The following is an 18249-nucleotide window of genomic DNA, read 5'->3' on the forward strand; positions in this document are numbered from 1 at the left end:
ATCTCCATCACTCCTTCGCCCCCCTCCATCTCCATCACTCCTTCGCCCCCCTCCATCTCCATCACTCCTTCGCACCCCCTCCATCTCCATCACTCCTTCGCCCTCTCCATCACTCCTTCGCCCTCTCCATCACTCCTTCGCCCCCTCCATCTCCATCACTCCTTCGCCCTCTCCATCAATCCTTCGCCCCCCTCCATCTCCATCACTCCTTCGCCCCCTCCATCTCCATCACTCCTTCGCCCTCTCCATCACTCCTTCGCCCCCTCCATCTCCATCACTCCTTCGCCCCCCTCCATCTCCATCACTCCTTCGCCCCCCTCCATCTCCATCACTCCTTCGCCCCCCTCCATCTCCATCACTCCTTCGCCCCCCTCCATCTCCATCACTCCTTCGCACCCCCTCCATCTCCATCACTCCTTCGCCCTCTCCATCACTCCTTCGCCCTCTCCATCACTCCTTCGCCCTCTCCATCACTCCTTCGCCCCCTCCATCTCCATCACTCCTTCGCCCCCCTCCATCTCCATCACTCCTTCGCCCCCCTCCATCTCCATCACTCCTTCGCCCCCCTCCATCTCCATCACTCCTTCGCCCCCCTCCATCTCCATCACTCCTTCGCCCCCCTCCATCTCCATCACTCCTTCGCCCCCCTCCATCTCCATCACTCCTCCGCCCTCTCCATCACTCCTTCGCCCCCCCTCCATCTCCATCACTCCTTCGCCCTCTCCATCTCCATTACTCCTTCGCCCCCCTCCATCTCCATCACTCCTTCGCCCTCTCCATCACTCCTTCGCCCTCTCCATCACTCCTTCGCCCCCCTCCAACTCCATCACTCCTTCGCCCACTCCATCTCCATCACTCCTTCGCCCCCCTCCATCTCCATCACTCCTTCGCCCTCACCATCACTCCTTCGCCCTCACCATCACTCCTTCGCCCCCTCCATCTCCATCACTCCTTCGCCCGCCCCCCCCACCTCCATCACTCCTTCGCCCGCCCCTCTCCATCTCCATCACTCCTTCGCCCCCTCCATCTCCATCACTCCTTCGCCCCCTCCATCTCCATCACTCTTTCGCCCCCCCCACCTCCATCACTCCTTCGCCCGCCCCTCTCCATCTCCATCACTCCTTCGCCCCCTCCATCTCCATCACTCCTTCGCCCCCTCCATCTCCATCACTCCTTCGCCCCCTCCATCTCCATCACTCCTTCGCCCCCCTCCATCTCCATCACTCCTTCGCCCCCCTCCATCTCCATCACTCCTTCGCCCCCTCCATCTCCATCACTCCTTCGCCCCCTCCATCTCCATCACTCCTTCGCCCCCTCCATCTCCATCACTCCTTCGCCCATCTCCATCAATCCTTCGTCCCTCTCCATCACTCCTTCGCCCACCCCCCCCACCTCCACCACTCCTTCGCCCGCCCCCCCACCTCCATCACTCCTTCGCCCGCCCCCCCACCTCCATCACTCCTTCGCCCGCCCCTCTCCATCTCCATCATTCCTTCGCCCCCTCCATCTCCATCACTCCTTCGCCCCTCTCCATCACTCCTTCGCCCCTCTCCATCACTCCTTCGCCCCCCTTCATCTCCATCACTCCTTCGCCCCCTCCATCTCCATCACTCCTTCGCCCCCTCCATCTCCATCACTCCTTCGCCCCCTCCATCTCCATCACTCCTTCGCCCCCTCCATCTCCATCACTCCTTCGCCCCCTCCATCTCCATCACTCCTTCGCCCCCCTCCATCTCCATCACTCCTTCGCCCCCCTCCATCTCCATCACTCCTTCGCCCCCTCCATCTCCATCACTCCTTCGCCCCCTCCATCTCCATCACTCCTTCGCCCATCTCCATCAATCCTTCGTCCCTCTCCATCACTCCTTCGCCCTCTCCATCACTCCTTCGCCCTCTCCATCACTCCTTCGCCCTCTCCATCACTCCTTCGCCCTCGCCATCACTCCTTCGCCCCCCTCCATCTCCATCACTCCTTCGCCCCCTCCATCTCCATCACTCCTTCCCCCCCCCTCCATTTCCATCACTCCTTCGCCCCCCTCCATCTCCATCACTCCTTCGCCCTCTCCATCACTCCTTCGCCCCCCTCCATCTCCATCACTCCTTCGCCCCCTCCATCTCCATCACTCCTTCGCCCCCCTCCATCTCCATCACTCCTTCGCCCCCTCCATCTCCATCACTCCTTCGCCCCCCTCCATCTCCATCACTCCTTCGCCCTCTCCATCACTCCTTCGCCCCCTCCATCTCCATCACTCCTTCGCCCCCTCCATCTCCATCACTCCTTCGCCCCCCTCCATCTCCATCACTCCTTCGCCCCCCTCCATCTCCATCACTCCTTCGCCCTCTCCATCACTCCTTCGCCCCCCTCCATCTCCATCACTCCTTCGCCCCCTCCATCTCCATCACTCCTTCGCCCCCCCTCCATCTCCATCACTCCTTCGCCCCCCTCCATCTCCATCACTCCTTCGCCCTCGCCATCACTCCTTCGCCCTCGCCATCACTCCTTCGCCCCCCTCCATCTCCATCACTCCTTCGCCCCCTCCATCTCCATCACTCCTTCGCCCCCCTCCATCTCCATCACTCCTTCGCCCCCCTCCATCTCCATCACTCCTTCGCCCTCTCCATCACTCCTTCGCCCCCCTCCATCTCCATCACTCCTTCGCCCCCTCCATCTCCATCACTCCTTCGCCCCCCTCCATCTCCATCACTCCTTCGCCCCCCTCCATCTCCATCACTCCTTCGCCCTCTCCATCACTCCTTCGCCCCCCTCCATCTCCATCACTCCTTCGCCCCCTCCATCTACATCACTCCTTCGCCCCCCTCCATCTCCATCACTCCTTCGCCCCCCTCCATCACTCCTTCGCCCTCTCCATCACTCCTTCGCCCCCCTCCATCTCCATCACTCCTTCGCCCCCTCCATCTCCATCACTCCTTCGCCCCCTCCATCTCCATCACTCCTTCGCCCCCCTCCATCTCCATCACTCCTTCGCCCCCCTCCATCACTCCTTCGCCCTCTCCATCACTCCTTCGCCCCCCTCCATCTCCATCACTCCTTCGCCCCCTCCATCTCCATCACTCCTTCGCCCCCCTCCATCTCCATCACTCCTTCGCCCCCTCCATCTCCATCACTCCTTCGCCCCCCTCCATCTCCATCACTCCTTCGCCCCCCTCCATCTCCATCACTCCTCCGCCCTCTCCATCACTCCTTCGCCCCCCTCCATCTCCATCACTCGTTCGCCCCCTCCATCTCCATCACTCCTTCGCCCTCTCCATCACTCCTTCGCCCCCTCCATCTCCATCACTCCTTCGCCCCCCTCCATCTCCATCACTCCTTCGCCCTCTCCATCTCCATCACTCCTTCGCCCTCTCCATCACTCCTTCGCCCCCTCCATCTCCATCACTCCTTCGCCCCCTCCATCTCCATCACTCCTTCGCCCCCCTCCATCTCCATCACTCCTTCGCCCCCCTCCATCTCCATCACTCCTTCGCCCCCCTCCATCTCCATCACTCCTTCGCCCCCTCCATCTCCATCACTCCTTCGCCCCCCTCCATCTCCATCACTCCTTCGCCCCCCTCCATCTCCATCACTCCTTCGCCCTCTCCATCACTCCTTCGCCCTCTCCATCACTCCTTCGCCCTCGCCATCACTCCTTCGCCCCCCTCCATCTCCATCACTCCTTCGCCCCCTCCATCTCCATCACTCCTTCGCCCCCCTCCATCTCCATCACTCCTTCGCCCCCCTCCATCTCCATCAGTCCTTCGCCCTCTCCATCACTCCTTCGCCCCCCTCCATCTCCATCACTCCTTCGCCCCCTCCATCTCCATCACTCCTTCGCCCCCCTCCATCTCCATCACTCCTTCGCCCCCTCCATCTACATCACTCCTTCGCCCCCCTCCATCTCCATCACTCCTTCGCCCCCCTCCATCACTCCTTCGCCCTCTCCATCACTCCTTCGCCCCCCTCCATCTCCATCACTCCTTCGCCCCCTCCATCTCCATCACTCCTTCGCCCCCTCCATCTCCATCACTCCTTCGCCCCCCTCCATCTCCATCACTCCTTCGCCCCCCTCCATCTCCATCACTCCTTCGCCCCCCTCCATCTCCATCACTCCTTCGCCCCCCTCCATCTCCATCACTCCTTCGCCCTCTCCATCACTCCTTCGCCCCCCTCCATCTCCATCACTCCTTCGCCCCCTCCATCTCCATCACTCCTTCGCCCCCCTCCATCTCCATCACTCCTTCGCCCCCCTCCATCTCCATCACTCCTTCGCCCTCTCCATCACTCCTTCGCCCTCTCCATCACTCCTTCGCCCCCTCCATCTCCATCACTCCTTCGCCCCCCTCCATCTCCATCACTCCTTCGCCCCCCTCCATCTCCATCACTCCTTCGCCCCCCTCCATCTCCATCACTCCTTCGCCCCCCTCCATCTCCATCACTCCTCCGCCCTCTCCATCACTCCTTCGCCCCCCTCCATCTCCATCACTCCTTCGCCCCCTCCATCTCCATCACTCCTCCACCCTCTCCATCACTCCTTCGCCCCCCTCCATCTCCATCACTCCTTCGCCCGCTCCATCTCCATCACTCCTTCGCCCCCTCCATCTCCATCACTCCTTCGCCCCCCTCCATCTCCATCACTCCTTCGCCCCCCTCCATCTCCATCACTCCTTCGCCCCCCTCCATCTCCATCACTCCATCGCCCCCCTCCATCTCCATCACTCCTTCGCCCCCCTCCATCTCCATCACTCCTTCGCCCCCCTCCATCTCCATCACTCCTTCGCCCCCCTCCATCTCCATCACTCCTTCGCCCCCCTCCATCTCCATCACTCCTTCGCCCCCCTCCATCTCCATCACTCCTTCGCCCCCCTCCATCTCCATCACTCCTTCGCCCCCCTCCATCTCCATCACTCCTTCGCCCCCCTCCATCTCCATCACTCCTTCGCCCCCCTCCATCTCCATCACTCCTTCGCCCCCCTCCATCTCCATCACTCCTTCGCCCCCCTCCATCTCCATCACTCCTTCGCCCCCCTCCATCTCCATCACTCCTTCGCCCCCCTCCATCTCCATCACTCCTTCGCCCTCTCCATCACTCCTTCGGCCCCCTCCATCTCCATCACTCCTTCGCCCCCCTCCATCTCCATCACTCCTTCGCCCCCCTCCATCACTCCTTCGCCCCCCTCCATCTCCATCACTCCTTCGCCCCCTCCATCTCCATCACTCCTTCGCCCCCCTCCATCTCCATCACTCCTTCGCCCCCCTCCATCTCCATCACTCCTTCGCCCCCCTCCATCTCCATCACTCCTTCGCCCCCCTCCATCTCCATCACTCCTTCGCCCCCCTCCATCTCCATCACTCCTTCGCCCCCCTCCATCTCCATCACTCCTTCGCCCCCCTCCATCTCCATCACTCCTTCGCCCCCCTCCATCTCCATCACTCCTTCGCCCTCTCCATCACTCCTTCGCCCCCCTCCATCTCCATCACTCCTTCGCCCCCTCCATCTCCATCACTCCGTCGCCCCCCTCCATCTCCATCACTCCTTCGCCCCCGTCCATCTCCATCACTCCTTCGCCCCCCTCCATCTCCATCACTCCTTCGCCCCCCTCCATCTCCATCACCCCTTCGCCCCCTCCATCTCCATCACTCCTTCGCCCTCTCCATCACTCCTTCGCCCCCCTCCATCTCCATCACTCCTTCGCCCTCTCCATCAATCCTTCGCCCCCCTCCATCTCCATCACTCCTTCGCCCCCTCCATCTCCATCACTCCTTCGCCCTCTCCATCACTCCTTCGCCCCCTCCATCTCCATCACTCCTTCGCCCCCCTCCATCTCCATCACTCCTTCGCCCCCCTCCATCTCCATCACTCCTTCGCCCTCTCCATCACTCCTTCGCCCCCCTCCATCTCCATCACTCCTTCGCCCCCTCCATCTCCATCACTCCTTCGCCCCCCTCCATCTCCATCACTCCTTCGCCCCCCTCCATCTCCATCACTCCTTCGCCCCCCTCCATCTCCATCACTCCTTCGCCCCCCTCCATCTCCATCACTCCTTCGCCCCCTCCATCTCCATCACTCCTTCGCCCTCTCCATCACTCCTTCGCCCCCCTCCATCTCCATCACTCCTTCGCCCCCTCCATCTCCATCACTCCTTCGCCCTCTCCATCACTCCTTCGCCCCCCTCCATCTCCATCACTCCTTCGCCCTCTCCATCAATCCTTCGCCCCCCTCCATCTCCATCACTCCTTCGCCCCCCTCCATCTCCATCACTCCTTCGCCCCCTCCATCTCCATCACTCCTTCGCCCTCTCCATCACTCCTTCGCCCCCCTCCATCTCCATCACTCCTTCGCCCTCTCCATCAATCCTTCGCCCCCCTCCATCTCCATCACTCCTTCGCCCCCTCCATCTCCATCACTCCTTCGCCCTCTCCATCACTCCTTCGCCCCCTCCATCTCCATCACTCCTTCGCCCCCCTCCATCTCCATCACTCCTTCGCCCCCCTCCATCTCCATCACTCCTTCGCCCCCCTCCATCTCCATCACTCCTTCGCACCCCCTCCATCTCCATCACTCCTTCGCCCTCTCCATCACTCCTTCGCCCTCTCCATCACTCCTTCGCCCCCTCCATCTCCATCACTCCTTCGCCCTCTCCATCAATCCTTCGCCCCCCTCCATCTCCATCACTCCTTCGCCCCCTCCATCTCCATCACTCCTTCGCCCTCTCCATCACTCCTTCGCCCTCTCCATCACTCCTTCGCCCCCTCCATCTCCATCACTCCTTCGCCCCCCTCCATCTCCATCACTCCTTCGCCCCCCTCCATCTCCATCACTCCTTCGCCCCCCTCCATCTCCATCACTCCTTCGCCCCCCTCCATCTCCATCACTCCTTCGCACCCCCTCCATCTCCATCACTCCTTCGCCCTCTCCATCACTCCTTCGCCCTCTCCATCACTCCTTCGCCCTCTCCATCACTCCTTCGCCCCCTCCATCTCCATCACTCCTTCGCCCCCCTCCATCTCCATCACTCCTTCGCCCCCCTCCATCTCCATCACTCCTTCGCCCCCCTCCATCTCCATCACTCCTTCGCCCCCCTCCATCTCCATCACTCCTTCGCCCCCCTCCATCTCCATCACTCCTTCGCCCCCCTCCATCTCCATCACTCCTTCGCCCCCCTCCATCTCCATCACTCCTTCGCCACTCTCCATCTCCATCACTCCTCCGCCCTCTCCATCACTCCTTCGCCCCCCCTCCATCTCCATCACTCCTTCGCCCTCTCCATCTCCATTACTCCTTCGCCCCCCTCCATCTCCATCACTCCTTCGCCCTCTCCATCACTCCTTCGCCCTCTCCATCACTCCTTCGCCCCCCTCCAACTCCATCACTCCTTCGCCCACTCCATCTCCATCACTCCTTCGCCCCCCTCCATCTCCATCACTCCTTCGCCCTCACCATCACTCCTTCGCCCTCACCATCACTCCTTCGCCCCCTCCATCTCCATCACTCCTTCGCCCGCCCCCCCCACCTCCATCACTCCTTCGCCCGCCCCTCTCCATCTCCATCACTCCTTCGCCCCCTCCATCTCCATCACTCCTTCGCCCCCCCCACCTCCATCACTCCTTCGCCCCCCCCTCTCCATCTCCATCACTCCTTCGCCCCCTCCATCTCCATCACTCCTTCGCCCCCTCCATCTCCATCACTCCTTCGCCCCCTCCATCTCCATCACTCCTTCGCCCCCCTCCATCTCCATCACTCCTTCGCCCCCCTCCATCTCCATCACTCCTTCGCCCCCTCCATCTCCATCACTCCTTCGCCCCCTCCATCTCCATCACTCCTTCGCCCCCTCCATCTCCATCACTCCTTCGCCCATCTCCATCAATCCTTCGTCCCTCTCCATCACTCCTTCGCCCACCCCCCCCACCTCCACCACTCCTTCGCCCGCCCCCCCACCTCCATCACTCCTTCGCCCGCCCCCCCCACCTCCATCACTCCTTCGCCCGCCCCTCTCCATCTCCATCATTCCTTCGCCCCCTCCATCTCCATCACTCCTTCGCCCCTCTCCATCACTCCTTCGCCCCTCTCCATCACTCCTTCGCCCCCCTTCATCTCCATCACTCCTTCGCCCCCTCCATCTCCATCACTCCTTCGCCCCCTCCATCTCCATCACTCCTTCGCCCCCTCCATCTCCATCACTCCTTCGCCCCCTCCATCTCCATCACTCCTTCGCCCCCTCCATCTCCATCACTCCTTCGCCCCCTCCATCTCCATCACTCCTTCGCCCCCCTCCATCTCCATCACTCCTTCGCCCCCCTCCATCTCCATCACTCCTTCGCCCCCTCCATCTCCATCACTCCTTCGCCCCCTCCATCTCCATCACTCCTTCGCCCATCTCCATCAATCCTTCGTCCCTCTCCATCACTCCTTCGCCCGCCCCCCCCACCTCCACCACTCCTTCGCCCGCCCCCCCCACCTCCATCACTCCTTCGCCCGCCCCCCCCACCTCCATCACTCCTTCGCCCGCCCCTCTCCATCTCCATCACTCCTTCGCCCCCTCCATCTCCATCACTCCTTCGCCCCCTCCATCTCCATCACTCCTTCGCCCCCTCCATCTCCATCACTCCTTCGCCCCCCTCCATCTCCATCACTCCTTCGCCCGCCCCCCCACCTCCATCACTCCTTCGCCCGCCCCTCTCCATCTCCATCATTCCTTCGCCCCCTCCATCTCCATCACTCCTTCGCCCCTCTCCATCACTCCTTCGCCCCTCTCCATCACTCCTTCGCCCCTCTCCATCACTCCTTCGCCCCTCTCCATCACTCCTTCGCCCCCCTTCATCTCCATCACTCCTTCGCCCCCTCCATCTCCATCACTCCTTCGCCCCCTCCATCTCCATCACTCCTTCGCCCCCTCCATCTCCATCACTCCTTCGCCCCCTCCATCTCCATCACTCCTTCGCCCCCCTCCATCTCCATCACTCCTTCGCCCCCTCCATCTCCATCACTCCTTCGCCCCCTCCATCTCCATCACTCCTTCGCCCATCTCCATCAATCCTTCGTCCCTCTCCATCACTCCTTCGCCCGCCCCCCCCACCTCCACCACTCCTTCGCCCGCCCCCCCCACCTCCATCACTCCTTCGCCCGCCCCCCCACCTCCATCACTCCTTCGCCCGCCCCCCCCACCTCCATCACTCCTTCTCCCGCCCCCCCCCACCTCCATCACTCCTTCGCCCTCTCCATCTCCATCACTCCTTCGCCCCCTCCATCTCCATCACTCCTTCGCCCCCTCCATCTCCATCACTCCTTCGCCCCCCTCCATCTCCATCACTCCTTCGCCCCCTCCATCTCCATCACTCCTTCGCCCCCCTCCATCTCCATCACTCCTTCGCCCCCCTCCATCTCCATCACTCCTTCGCCCCCTCCATCTCCATCACTCCTTCGCCCATCTCCATCAATCCTTCGTCCCTCTCCATCACTCCTTCGCCCGCCCCCCCACCTCCACCACTCCTTCGCCCGCCCCCCCCACCTCCATCACTCCTTCGCCCGCCCCTCTCCATCTCCATCATTCCTTCGCCCCCCCCACCTCCACCACTCCTTCCCCTCTCCGTCCCCCCTCCGCCTCTCCTTCCCCTCTCCGTCCCCCCTCCGCCTCTCCTTCCCCTCTCCGTCCCCCTCCGCCTCTCCTTCCCTTCTGCGTCCCCCCTCCGCCTCTCCTTCCCCTCTGCGTCCCCCCTCCGCCTCTCCTTCCCCTCTCCGTCCCCCCTCCGCCTCTCCTTCCCCTCTGCGTCCCCCCTCCGCCTCTCCGTCCCCTCTCCGTCCCCCCTCCGCCTCTCCGTCCCCCCTCCGCCTCTCCGTCCCCTCTCCGTCCCCCCTCCGCCTCTCCGTCCCCTCTCCGTCCCCCCTCCGCCTCTCCGTCCCCTCTCCGTCCCCCCTCCGCCTCTCCGTCCCCTCTCCGTCCCCCCTCCGCCTCTCCGTCCCCTCTCCGTCCCCCCTCCGCCTCTCCGTCCCCTCTCCGTCCCCCCTCCGCCTCTCCGTCCCCTCTCCGTCCCCCCTCCGCCTCTCCGTCCCCTCTCCGTCCCCCCTCCGCCTCTCCGTCCCCTCTCCGTCCCCCCTCCGCCTCTCCGTCCCCTCTCCGTCCCCCCTCCGCCTCTCCGTCCCCTCTCCGTCCCCCCTCCGCCTCTCCGTCCCCTCTCCGTCCCCCCTCCGCCTCTCCGTCCCCTCTCCGTCCCCCCTCCGCCTCTCCGTCCCCTCTCCGTCCCCCCTCCGCCTCTCCGTCCCCTCTCCGTCCCCCCTCCGCCTCTCCGTCCCCTCTCCGTCCCCCCTCCGCCTCTCCGTCCCCTCTCCGTCCCCCCTCCGCCTCTCCGTCCCCTCTCCGTCCCCTCTCCGTCCCACCTCCGCCTCTCCGTCCCCTCTCCGTCCCACCTCCGCCTCTCCGTCCCCTCTCCGTCCCCCCTCCGCCTCTCCGTCCCCTCTCCGTACCCCCTCCGCCTCTCCGTCCCCTCTCCGTCCCCCCTCCGCCTCTCCGTCCCGTCCCCCCTCCGCCTCTCCGTCGCCCCTCCGCCTCTCCGTCCCCTCTCCGTCCCCCCTCCGCCTCTCCGTCCCCTCTCCGTCCCCCCTCCGCCTCTCCGTCCCCTCTCCGTCCCCCCTCCGCCTCTCCGTCCCCTCTCCGTCCCCCCTCCGCCTCTCCGTCCCCTCTCCGTCCCCCCTCCGCCTCTCCGTCCCCTCTCCGTCCCCCCTCCGCCCCTCCATCTCCATCACTCCTTCGCCCCCTCCATCTCCATCACTCCTTCGCCCCCTCCATCTCCATCACTCCTTCGCCCCCCTCCATCTCCATCACTCCTTCGCCCCCCCCACCTCCACCACTCCTTCCCCTCTCCGTCCCCCCTCCGCCTCTCCTTCCCCTCTCCGTCCCCCCTCCGCCTCTCCTTCCCCTCTCCGTCCCCCCTCCGCCTCTCCTTCCCCTCTCCGTCCCCCCTCCGCCTCTCCTTCCCCTCTCCGTCCCCCCTCCGCCTCTCCTTCCCCTCTCCGTCCCCCCTCCGCCTCTCCTTCCCCTCTCCGTCCCCCCTCCGCCTCTCCTTCCCCTCTCCGTCCCCCCTCCGCCTCTCCTTCCCCTCTCCGTCCCCCCTCCGCCTCTCCTTCCCCTCTCCGTCCCCCCTCCGCCTCTCCTTCCCCTCTCCGTCCCCCCTCCGCCTCTCCTTCCCCTCTCCGTCCCCCCTCCGCCTCTCCTTCCCCTCTCCGTCCCCCCTCCGCCTCTCCTTCCCCTCTCCGTCCCCCCTCCGCCTCTCCTTCCCCTCTCCGTCCCCCCTCCGCCTCTCCTTCCCCTCTCCGTCCCCCCTCCGCCTCTCCTTCCCCTCTCCGTCCCCCCTCCGCCTCTCCTTCCCCTCTCCGTCCCCCCTCCGCCTCTCCTTCCCCTCTCCGTCCCCCCTCCGCCTCTCCTTCCCCTCTCCGTCCCCCCTCCGCCTCTCCTTCCCCTCTCCGTCCCCCCTCCGCCTCTCCTTCCCCTCTCCGTCCCCCCTCCGCCTCTCCTTCCCCTCTCCGTCCCCCCTCCGCCTCTCCTTCCCCTCTCCGTCCCCCCTCCGCCTCTCCTTCCCCTCTCCGTCCCCCCTCCGCCTCTCCTTCCCCTCTCCGTCCCCCCTCCGCCTCTCCTTCCCCTCTCCGTCCCCCCTCCGCCTCTCCTTCCCCTCTCCGTCCCCCCTCCGCCTCTCCTTCCCCTCTCCGTCCCCCCTCCGCCTCTCCTTCCCCTCTCCGTCCCCCCTCCGCCTCTCCTTCCCCTCTCCGTCCCCCCTCCGCCTCTCCTTCCCCTCTCCGTCCCCCCTCCGCCTCTCCTTCCCCTCTCCGTCCCCCCTCCGCCTCTCCTTCCCCTCTCCGTCCCCCCTCCGCCTCTCCTTCCCCTCTCCGTCCCCCCTCCGCCTCTCCTTCCCCTCTCCGTCCCCCCTCCGCCTCTCCTTCCCCTCTCCGTCCCCCCTCCGCCTCTCCTTCCCCTCTCCGTCCCCCCTCCGCCTCTCCTTCCCCTCTCCGTCCCCCCTCCGCCTCTCCTTCCCCTCTCCGTCCCCCCTCCGCCTCTCCTTCCCCTCTCCGTCCCCCCTCCGCCTCTCCTTCCCCTCTCCGTCCCCCCTCCGCCTCTCCTTCCCCTCTCCGTCCCCCCTCCGCCTCTCCTTCCCCTCTCCGTCCCCCCTCCGCCTCTCCTTCCCCTCTCCGTCCCCCCTCCGCCTCTCCTTCCCCTCTCCGTCCCCCCTCCGCCTCTCCTTCCCCTCTCCGTCCCCCCTCCGCCTCTCCTTCCCCTCTCCGTCCCCCCTCCGCCTCTCCTTCCCCTCTCCGTCCCCCCTCCGCCTCTCCTTCCCCTCTCCGTCCCCCCTCCGCCTCTCCTTCCCCTCTCCGTCCCCCCTCCGCCTCTCCTTCCCCTCTCCGTCCCCCCTCCGCCTCTCCTTCCCCTCTCCGTCCCCCCTCCGCCTCTCCTTCCCCTCTCCGTCCCCCCTCCGCCTCTCCTTCCCCTCTCCGTCCCCCCTCCGCCTCTCCTTCCCCTCTCCGTCCCCCCTCCGCCTCTCCTTCCCCTCTCCGTCCCCCCTCCGCCTCTCCTTCCCCTCTCCGTCCCCCCTCCGCCTCTCCTTCCCCTCTCCGTCCCCCCTCCGCCTCTCCTTCCCCTCTCCGTCCCCCCTCCGCCTCTCCTTCCCCTCTCCGTCCCCCCTCCGCCTCTCCTTCCCCTCTCCGTCCCCCCTCCGCCTCTCCTTCCCCTCTCCGTCCCCCCTCCGCCTCTCCTTCCCCTCTCCGTCCCCCCTCCGCCTCTCCTTCCCCTCTCCGTCCCCCCTCCGCCTCTCCTTCCCCTCTCCGTCCCCCCTCCGCCTCTCCTTCCCCTCTCCGTCCCCCCTCCGCCTCTCCTTCCCCTCTCCGTCCCCCCTCCGCCTCTCCTTCCCCTCTCCGTCCCCCCTCCGCCTCTCTTCCCCATCCGTCCCCCCTCCGCCTCTCCTTCCCCTCTCCGTCCCCCCTCCACCTCTCCTTCCCTTCTCTGTCCCCTCTCCATCCCCCTCCACCTCCCCGTCCCCCTCTCGACCACTCCTTCCCCTCTCCCCTCTCCGTCCCCCCTCTCCCCTCTCCATCCCCCCCTCCCCACCCCGTCCCCCCCTCCCCTCCATCAGTCCTTCCCGCCTCCCCCTGCAGCACTCCTTCCACCCTCCCCCTGCATCACTCCTTCACTCCTCCATCTCCATCACTTCTTCCCCCCTCCACCTCTCCTTCCCCTCTCCGTCCCCTCTCCCCCTGCATCACCTTCCCCCCTCCCCCTGCATCACTCCTTCCCCTCCCCATCACAGCTTTCGTCCCTCCCTCCCCTCCCCATCCCACCTTCCCCCCATCCCCAACCCACCTTCCCCCCCTCCCCGTCTCCCCATCCCACCCCCCCTCCCCAACCCACCTTCCCCCCCCTCCCCAACCCACCTTCCCCCCCTCCCCAACCCACCTTCCCCCCCTCCCTCCCCTCCCCAACCCACCTTCCCCCCATCCCCAACCCACCTTCCCCCCCTCCCTCCCCTCCCCATCCCACCTTCCCCCCATCCCCAACCCACCTTCCCCCCATCCCCAACCCACCTTCCTCCCCTCCCTCCCTTCCCCCCCATCCCACCTTCCCCCCATCCCCAACCCACCTTCCCCCCCCTCCCCTCCCCATCCCACCTTCCCCCCCATCCCCAACCCACCTTCCCCCCCTCCCCGTCTCCCCATCCCACCCCCCCGCCCCATCCCACCTTCCCCCCCCTCCCCATCCCACCTTCCCCCCCTCCCCAACCCACCTTCCCCCCCCTCCCCATCCCACCTTCCCCCCCCTCCCCATCCCACCTTCCCCCCCTCCCCAACCCACCTTCCCCCCCTCCCCATCCCACCTTCCCCCCCTCCCCATCCCACCTTCCCCCCCTCCCCAACCCACCTTCCCCCCCCCCTCCACATCCCACCTTCCCCCCCCCTCCACATCCCACATTCCCCCCTCCCCAACCCAGCTTCCCCCCTCCCCCCTCCCCATCCCACCTTCCCCCCCTCCCCAACCCAGCTTCCCCCCCTCCCCAACCCACCTTCCCCCCCTCCCCCCCTCCCCAACCCACCTTCCCCCCCCTTCCCAACCCAGCTTCCCCCCCTCCCCCCCTCCCCATCCCACCTTCCCCCCTCCCAATCCCACCTTCCCCCCTCCCCAACCCACCTTCCCCCCTCCCCCCCTCCCCATCCCACCTCCCCCCCTCCCCCCTCCCCATCCCACCTTCCCCCCTCCCCAACCCACCTTCCACCCCTCCCATCCCACCTTCCACCCCTCCCCAACCCACCTTCCACCCCTCCCCCCCTCCCCAACCCACCTTCCCCCCCTTCCCAACCCAGCTTCCCCCCCTCCCCATCCCACCTTCCCCCCCTTCCCAACCCAGCTTCCCCCCCTCCCCATCCCACCTTCCCCCCTCCCCAACTCACCTTCCCCCCCTCCCCATCCCACCTTCCCCCCTCCCCAACTCACCTTCCCCCCCTCCCCATCCCACCTTCCCCCCTCCCCAACTCACCTTCCCCCCCTCCCCATCCCACCTTCCCCCCTCCCCAACTCACCTTCCCCCCCTCCCCATCCCACCTTCCCCCCCTCCCCCCTCCCCATCCCACCTTCCCCCCTCCCCAACCCACCTTCCCCCCCTCCCCCCTCCCCATCCCACCTTCCCCCCTCCCCAACCCACCTTCCCCCCCTCCCCAACCCACCTTCCCCCCCTCCCCATCCCACCTTCCCCCCCTCCCCATCCCACCTTCCCCCCCTCCCCATCCCACCTTCCCACCTTCCCCCCCTCCCCCCCTCCCCAACCCACCTTCCCCCCCACCCCATCCCACCTTCCCCCCCTCCCCAACCCACCTTCCCCCCCTCCCCAACCCACCTTCCCCCCCTCCCCATCCCACCTTCTCCCCATCCCACCTTCTCCCCATCCCACCTTCCCCCCCTCCCCATCCCACCCTCCCCATCCCACCTTCTCCCCATCCCACCTTCCCCCCCTCCCCATCCCACCTTCTCCCCATCCCACCATCCCCCCCTCCCCATCCCACCTTCCCCCCATCCCACCTTCCCCCCCTCCCCAACCCACCTTCCCCCCCTCCCCAACCCACCTTCCCCCCCTCCCCGTCCCACCTTCCCCCCCTCCCCGTCCCACCTTCCCCCCCTCCCCGTCCCACCTTCCCCCCCTCCCCGTCCCACCTTCCCCCCCTCCCCGTCCCACCTTCCCCCCCTCCCCGTACCACCTTCCCCCCCTCCCCGTACCACCTTCCCCCCCTCCCCGTACCACCTCCCCCCCTCCCCGTACCACCTCCCCCCTCCCCCCCTCCCCATCCCATCTTCCCCCTCCCCAACCCACCTTTCCCCCTCCCCAACCCACCTTTCCCCCTCCCCAACCCACCTTTCCCCCCTCCCCCCCTCCCCATCCCACCTTCCCCCCCTCCCCATCCCACCTTCCCCCCCTCCCCCCCTCCCCATCCCACCTTCCCCCCCTCCCCATCCCACCTTCCCCCCCTCCCCCCCTCCCCATCCCCAACCCACCTTCCCCCCCTCCCCATCCCACCTTCCCCCCCTCCCCCCTCCCCATCCCACCTTCCCCCCTCCCCATCCCACCTTCCCCCCTCCCCAACCCACCTTCCCCCCCTCCCCCCCTCCCCATCCCACCTTCCCCCCTCCCCAACCCACCTTCCCCCCCTCCCCCCCTCCCCATCCCACCTTCCCCCCTCCCCAACCCACCTTCCCCCCCTCCCCATCCCACCTTCCCCCCTCCCCAACCCACCTTCCCCCCCTCCCCATCCCACCTTCCCCCCTCCCCAACCCACCTTTCCCCCCTCCCCATCCCACCTTTCCCCCCTCCCCATCCCACCTTTCCCCCCTCCCCATCCCACTTTTCCCCATCCCACCTTCCCCCCCTCCCCATCCCACCCCCCCTCCCCAACCCACCTTCCCTCCCTCCCCAACCCACCTTCCCTCCCTCCCCAACCCACCTTCCCCCCCTCCCCAACCCACCTTCCCCCCCTCCCCAACCCACCTTCCCCCCCTCCCCATCTCACCTTCCCCCCTCCTTCCCCTCCCCATCTCACCTTCCCCCCATCCCTCCCCTCCCCATCTCACCTTCCCCCCTCCTTCCCCTCCCCATCTCACCTTTCCCCCCTCCTTCCCCTCCCCATCTCACCTTTCCCCCCTCCTTCCCCTCCCCATCTCACCTTCCCCCCCTCCTTCTCCTCCCCATCTCACCTGCCCCCCTCCCCTGCATCACTCCTTCCCTTCTCCATCTCTCCTTCCCCTCTCCATCTCTCCTTCCCTCCTCCATCTCTCCTTCCCCTCTCCCCCCTCCATCTCTCCTTCCCCTCTCCCCCCTCCATCTCTCCTTCCCCTCTCCCCCCTCCATCTCTCCTTCCCCTCCATCTCTCCTTCCCCTCTCCCCCCATCTCTCCTTCCCCTCCTCCCCCCATCTCTCCTTCCCCTCTCCCCCCCCTCCATCTCTCCTTCTCCTCTCCCCCCCTCCATCTCTCCTTCTCCTCTCCCCCCCTCCATCTCTCCTTCTCCTCTCCTCCCCCCAGTGATGTGCCTTCAGTTCCCCACCCCCCCATTCCAAAAAACAACTCACCCTGCACAGCATCCTCCTACACGCAGGGTGACACACACTCACACACAGACACACACAGACACAGCAGTGTGAACAGGGCAGGCATTACTTACTGTGTACTTTGTTGGGGTTGGGCTGTTTGCGGCGGGACATGTTGCTGCTCGGATCTGCTGCTGATGCTGATGGCAGGAGCCGCCTGGAGCTTTGTTGAGGCGGGGGGGGGGGAACTGAGAGAGAAAAAAACTTTTTGTGTTGTTTCTAAAGTTTGTTCCGGAAAGAAATCAAAATGGCGTTAGTGTGGATGTGGATAGGCAACTCACCTCCCTTCTTCTCCTCCTCCTCTTCTTCTTCTTCCTGGAATCAGACAGATAGGAGGGAGGGAGAGAGAGAGAGAGGAAAGAGAGGGTTAGCTGCTGTGGGCTTCTCTCGCCTTCTCTCTCTCTCTCTCTCAAAGTCTCTAAACCTGATAAGTAAACTCATCACGTGGGACTCTCTCTCTCTCTCTCTCTGGTCTCCTAGGGACGGACTCTATTGCCTTTGGTTTTGTGTGTGTGTAATAAACACAAGCATCAGCATCATCTACACAGGAGGGGTCTCTCTAGAGCAACTCAACACAAGGAGGAGGGAGAGTGAGACAGAGAGAGAGAGACACACACATTTGGTGGTGGGGGGGTTGGGGGGGAGAGAACAAGGTTAGAGAGAAGGAACCTGGGCAGGTACCAACACAATTTCATCCTCCTTCTCACTCCCTTTTCCCAGCGCCTGGAACTCCCAGGTTCCACCAGGGGGAAATAAAGTTAAGCTCTGAACTAAAATACACAAGTCTTTTAGATCTGAAAAGAGCGCATGGGTTTCTTTCTAAAATAGCATCGATCTCTTCCCCACCCCTCCTCGCATCAGTCCTTCTGCTCAGTGGACTATGGACGGCAGATTTTTTGTGGGTACCGAGTGTTTTTATTGTGGATATGAACTTCTCTCTCTCTCTCTCTCTCTCAGGAAAAGTTGCATCGCTCATATTTCAGCCGCTGTTCTGCAAAAGGGGAGTTTTTTTTGCAGACCGTCTTTCACAATCGTCGCTTCTGTGGACTGGTATCTTCTTGGCCAAACGTTTTATTCTGGAGCTTTTTTCTTGCCATCGGGAAATTGTACTTTTGCAAACTGTCCTTGATTTTCGAAATAAAAATGCAGAAGCTAATCTCAGCAATTTGCAGATGAGGGAGCAGGTTTTGAAATCCCATCAAAACTGATACTGAAAGCATCTCGTTGTACCAGCGATGTCTGCGCGCTGCAAAAAATAAATAATTTAAAAGTTCGTAAGTTTTTATTTCAACTTCCAGTTTTCGTTATTTGATAATTTGCCTGGAAGTGGTGCCTCTTTTTTTAAAATCGTGATATTGAATATGTAAATTACACTGGTTTTTGCACGCTTCCACATTTCCTTGCGAGCAACTATTGTCAAACTGACGCCAGTGCTTTTCGTCTGCACTGTCTTCCATAGATTGGAGTTTCAAAACTCAAGTTATGTGGAAGTGGCTTTCTGTAATACCAACGTTGCAGCATAAATACGTCTGGATTCTAATTGACTAGTACAAAATGGATCCCTTTACTATTGACATCTGAGAGTATCTTTTAACCAGAAACTGTGGGTGAAATGCAGTCACCTAATTTCCACTCAACTTTGTGCA

General features: G+C 64.6%; 1 protein-coding gene across 3 annotated transcripts in view; it reads right to left on the reverse strand.

The window, feature by feature from the left end:
• Positions 1 to 17266, reverse strand: part of rreb1a (ras responsive element binding protein 1a) — a 261578-nt gene extending 244312 nt beyond the window's left edge. The window contains exons 1-2 of one of the 3 annotated variants that reach the window (XM_048548295.2): positions 16885 to 17266; positions 16678 to 16791 (exon numbers count right to left, since the gene is read on the reverse strand). In XM_048548295.2, the coding sequence (XP_048404252.1) occupies positions 16678 to 16717 (40 nt within the window). In that variant the 5' untranslated portion in view covers positions 16718 to 16791; positions 16885 to 17266. Of the gene's footprint in view, positions 1 to 16677; positions 16808 to 16884 lie in introns of all 3 variants that reach the window. The other 2 variants (XM_048548303.2, XM_059652248.1) reach the window with 2 other exon arrangements.
• Between the last annotated feature and the right edge of the window lie 983 nt (positions 17267 to 18249).

Source organism: Stegostoma tigrinum, chromosome 2, assembly GCF_030684315.1.
Source record: "Stegostoma tigrinum isolate sSteTig4 chromosome 2, sSteTig4.hap1, whole genome shotgun sequence".
NCBI lineage: Eukaryota > Metazoa > Chordata > Chondrichthyes > Orectolobiformes > Stegostomatidae > Stegostoma > Stegostoma tigrinum.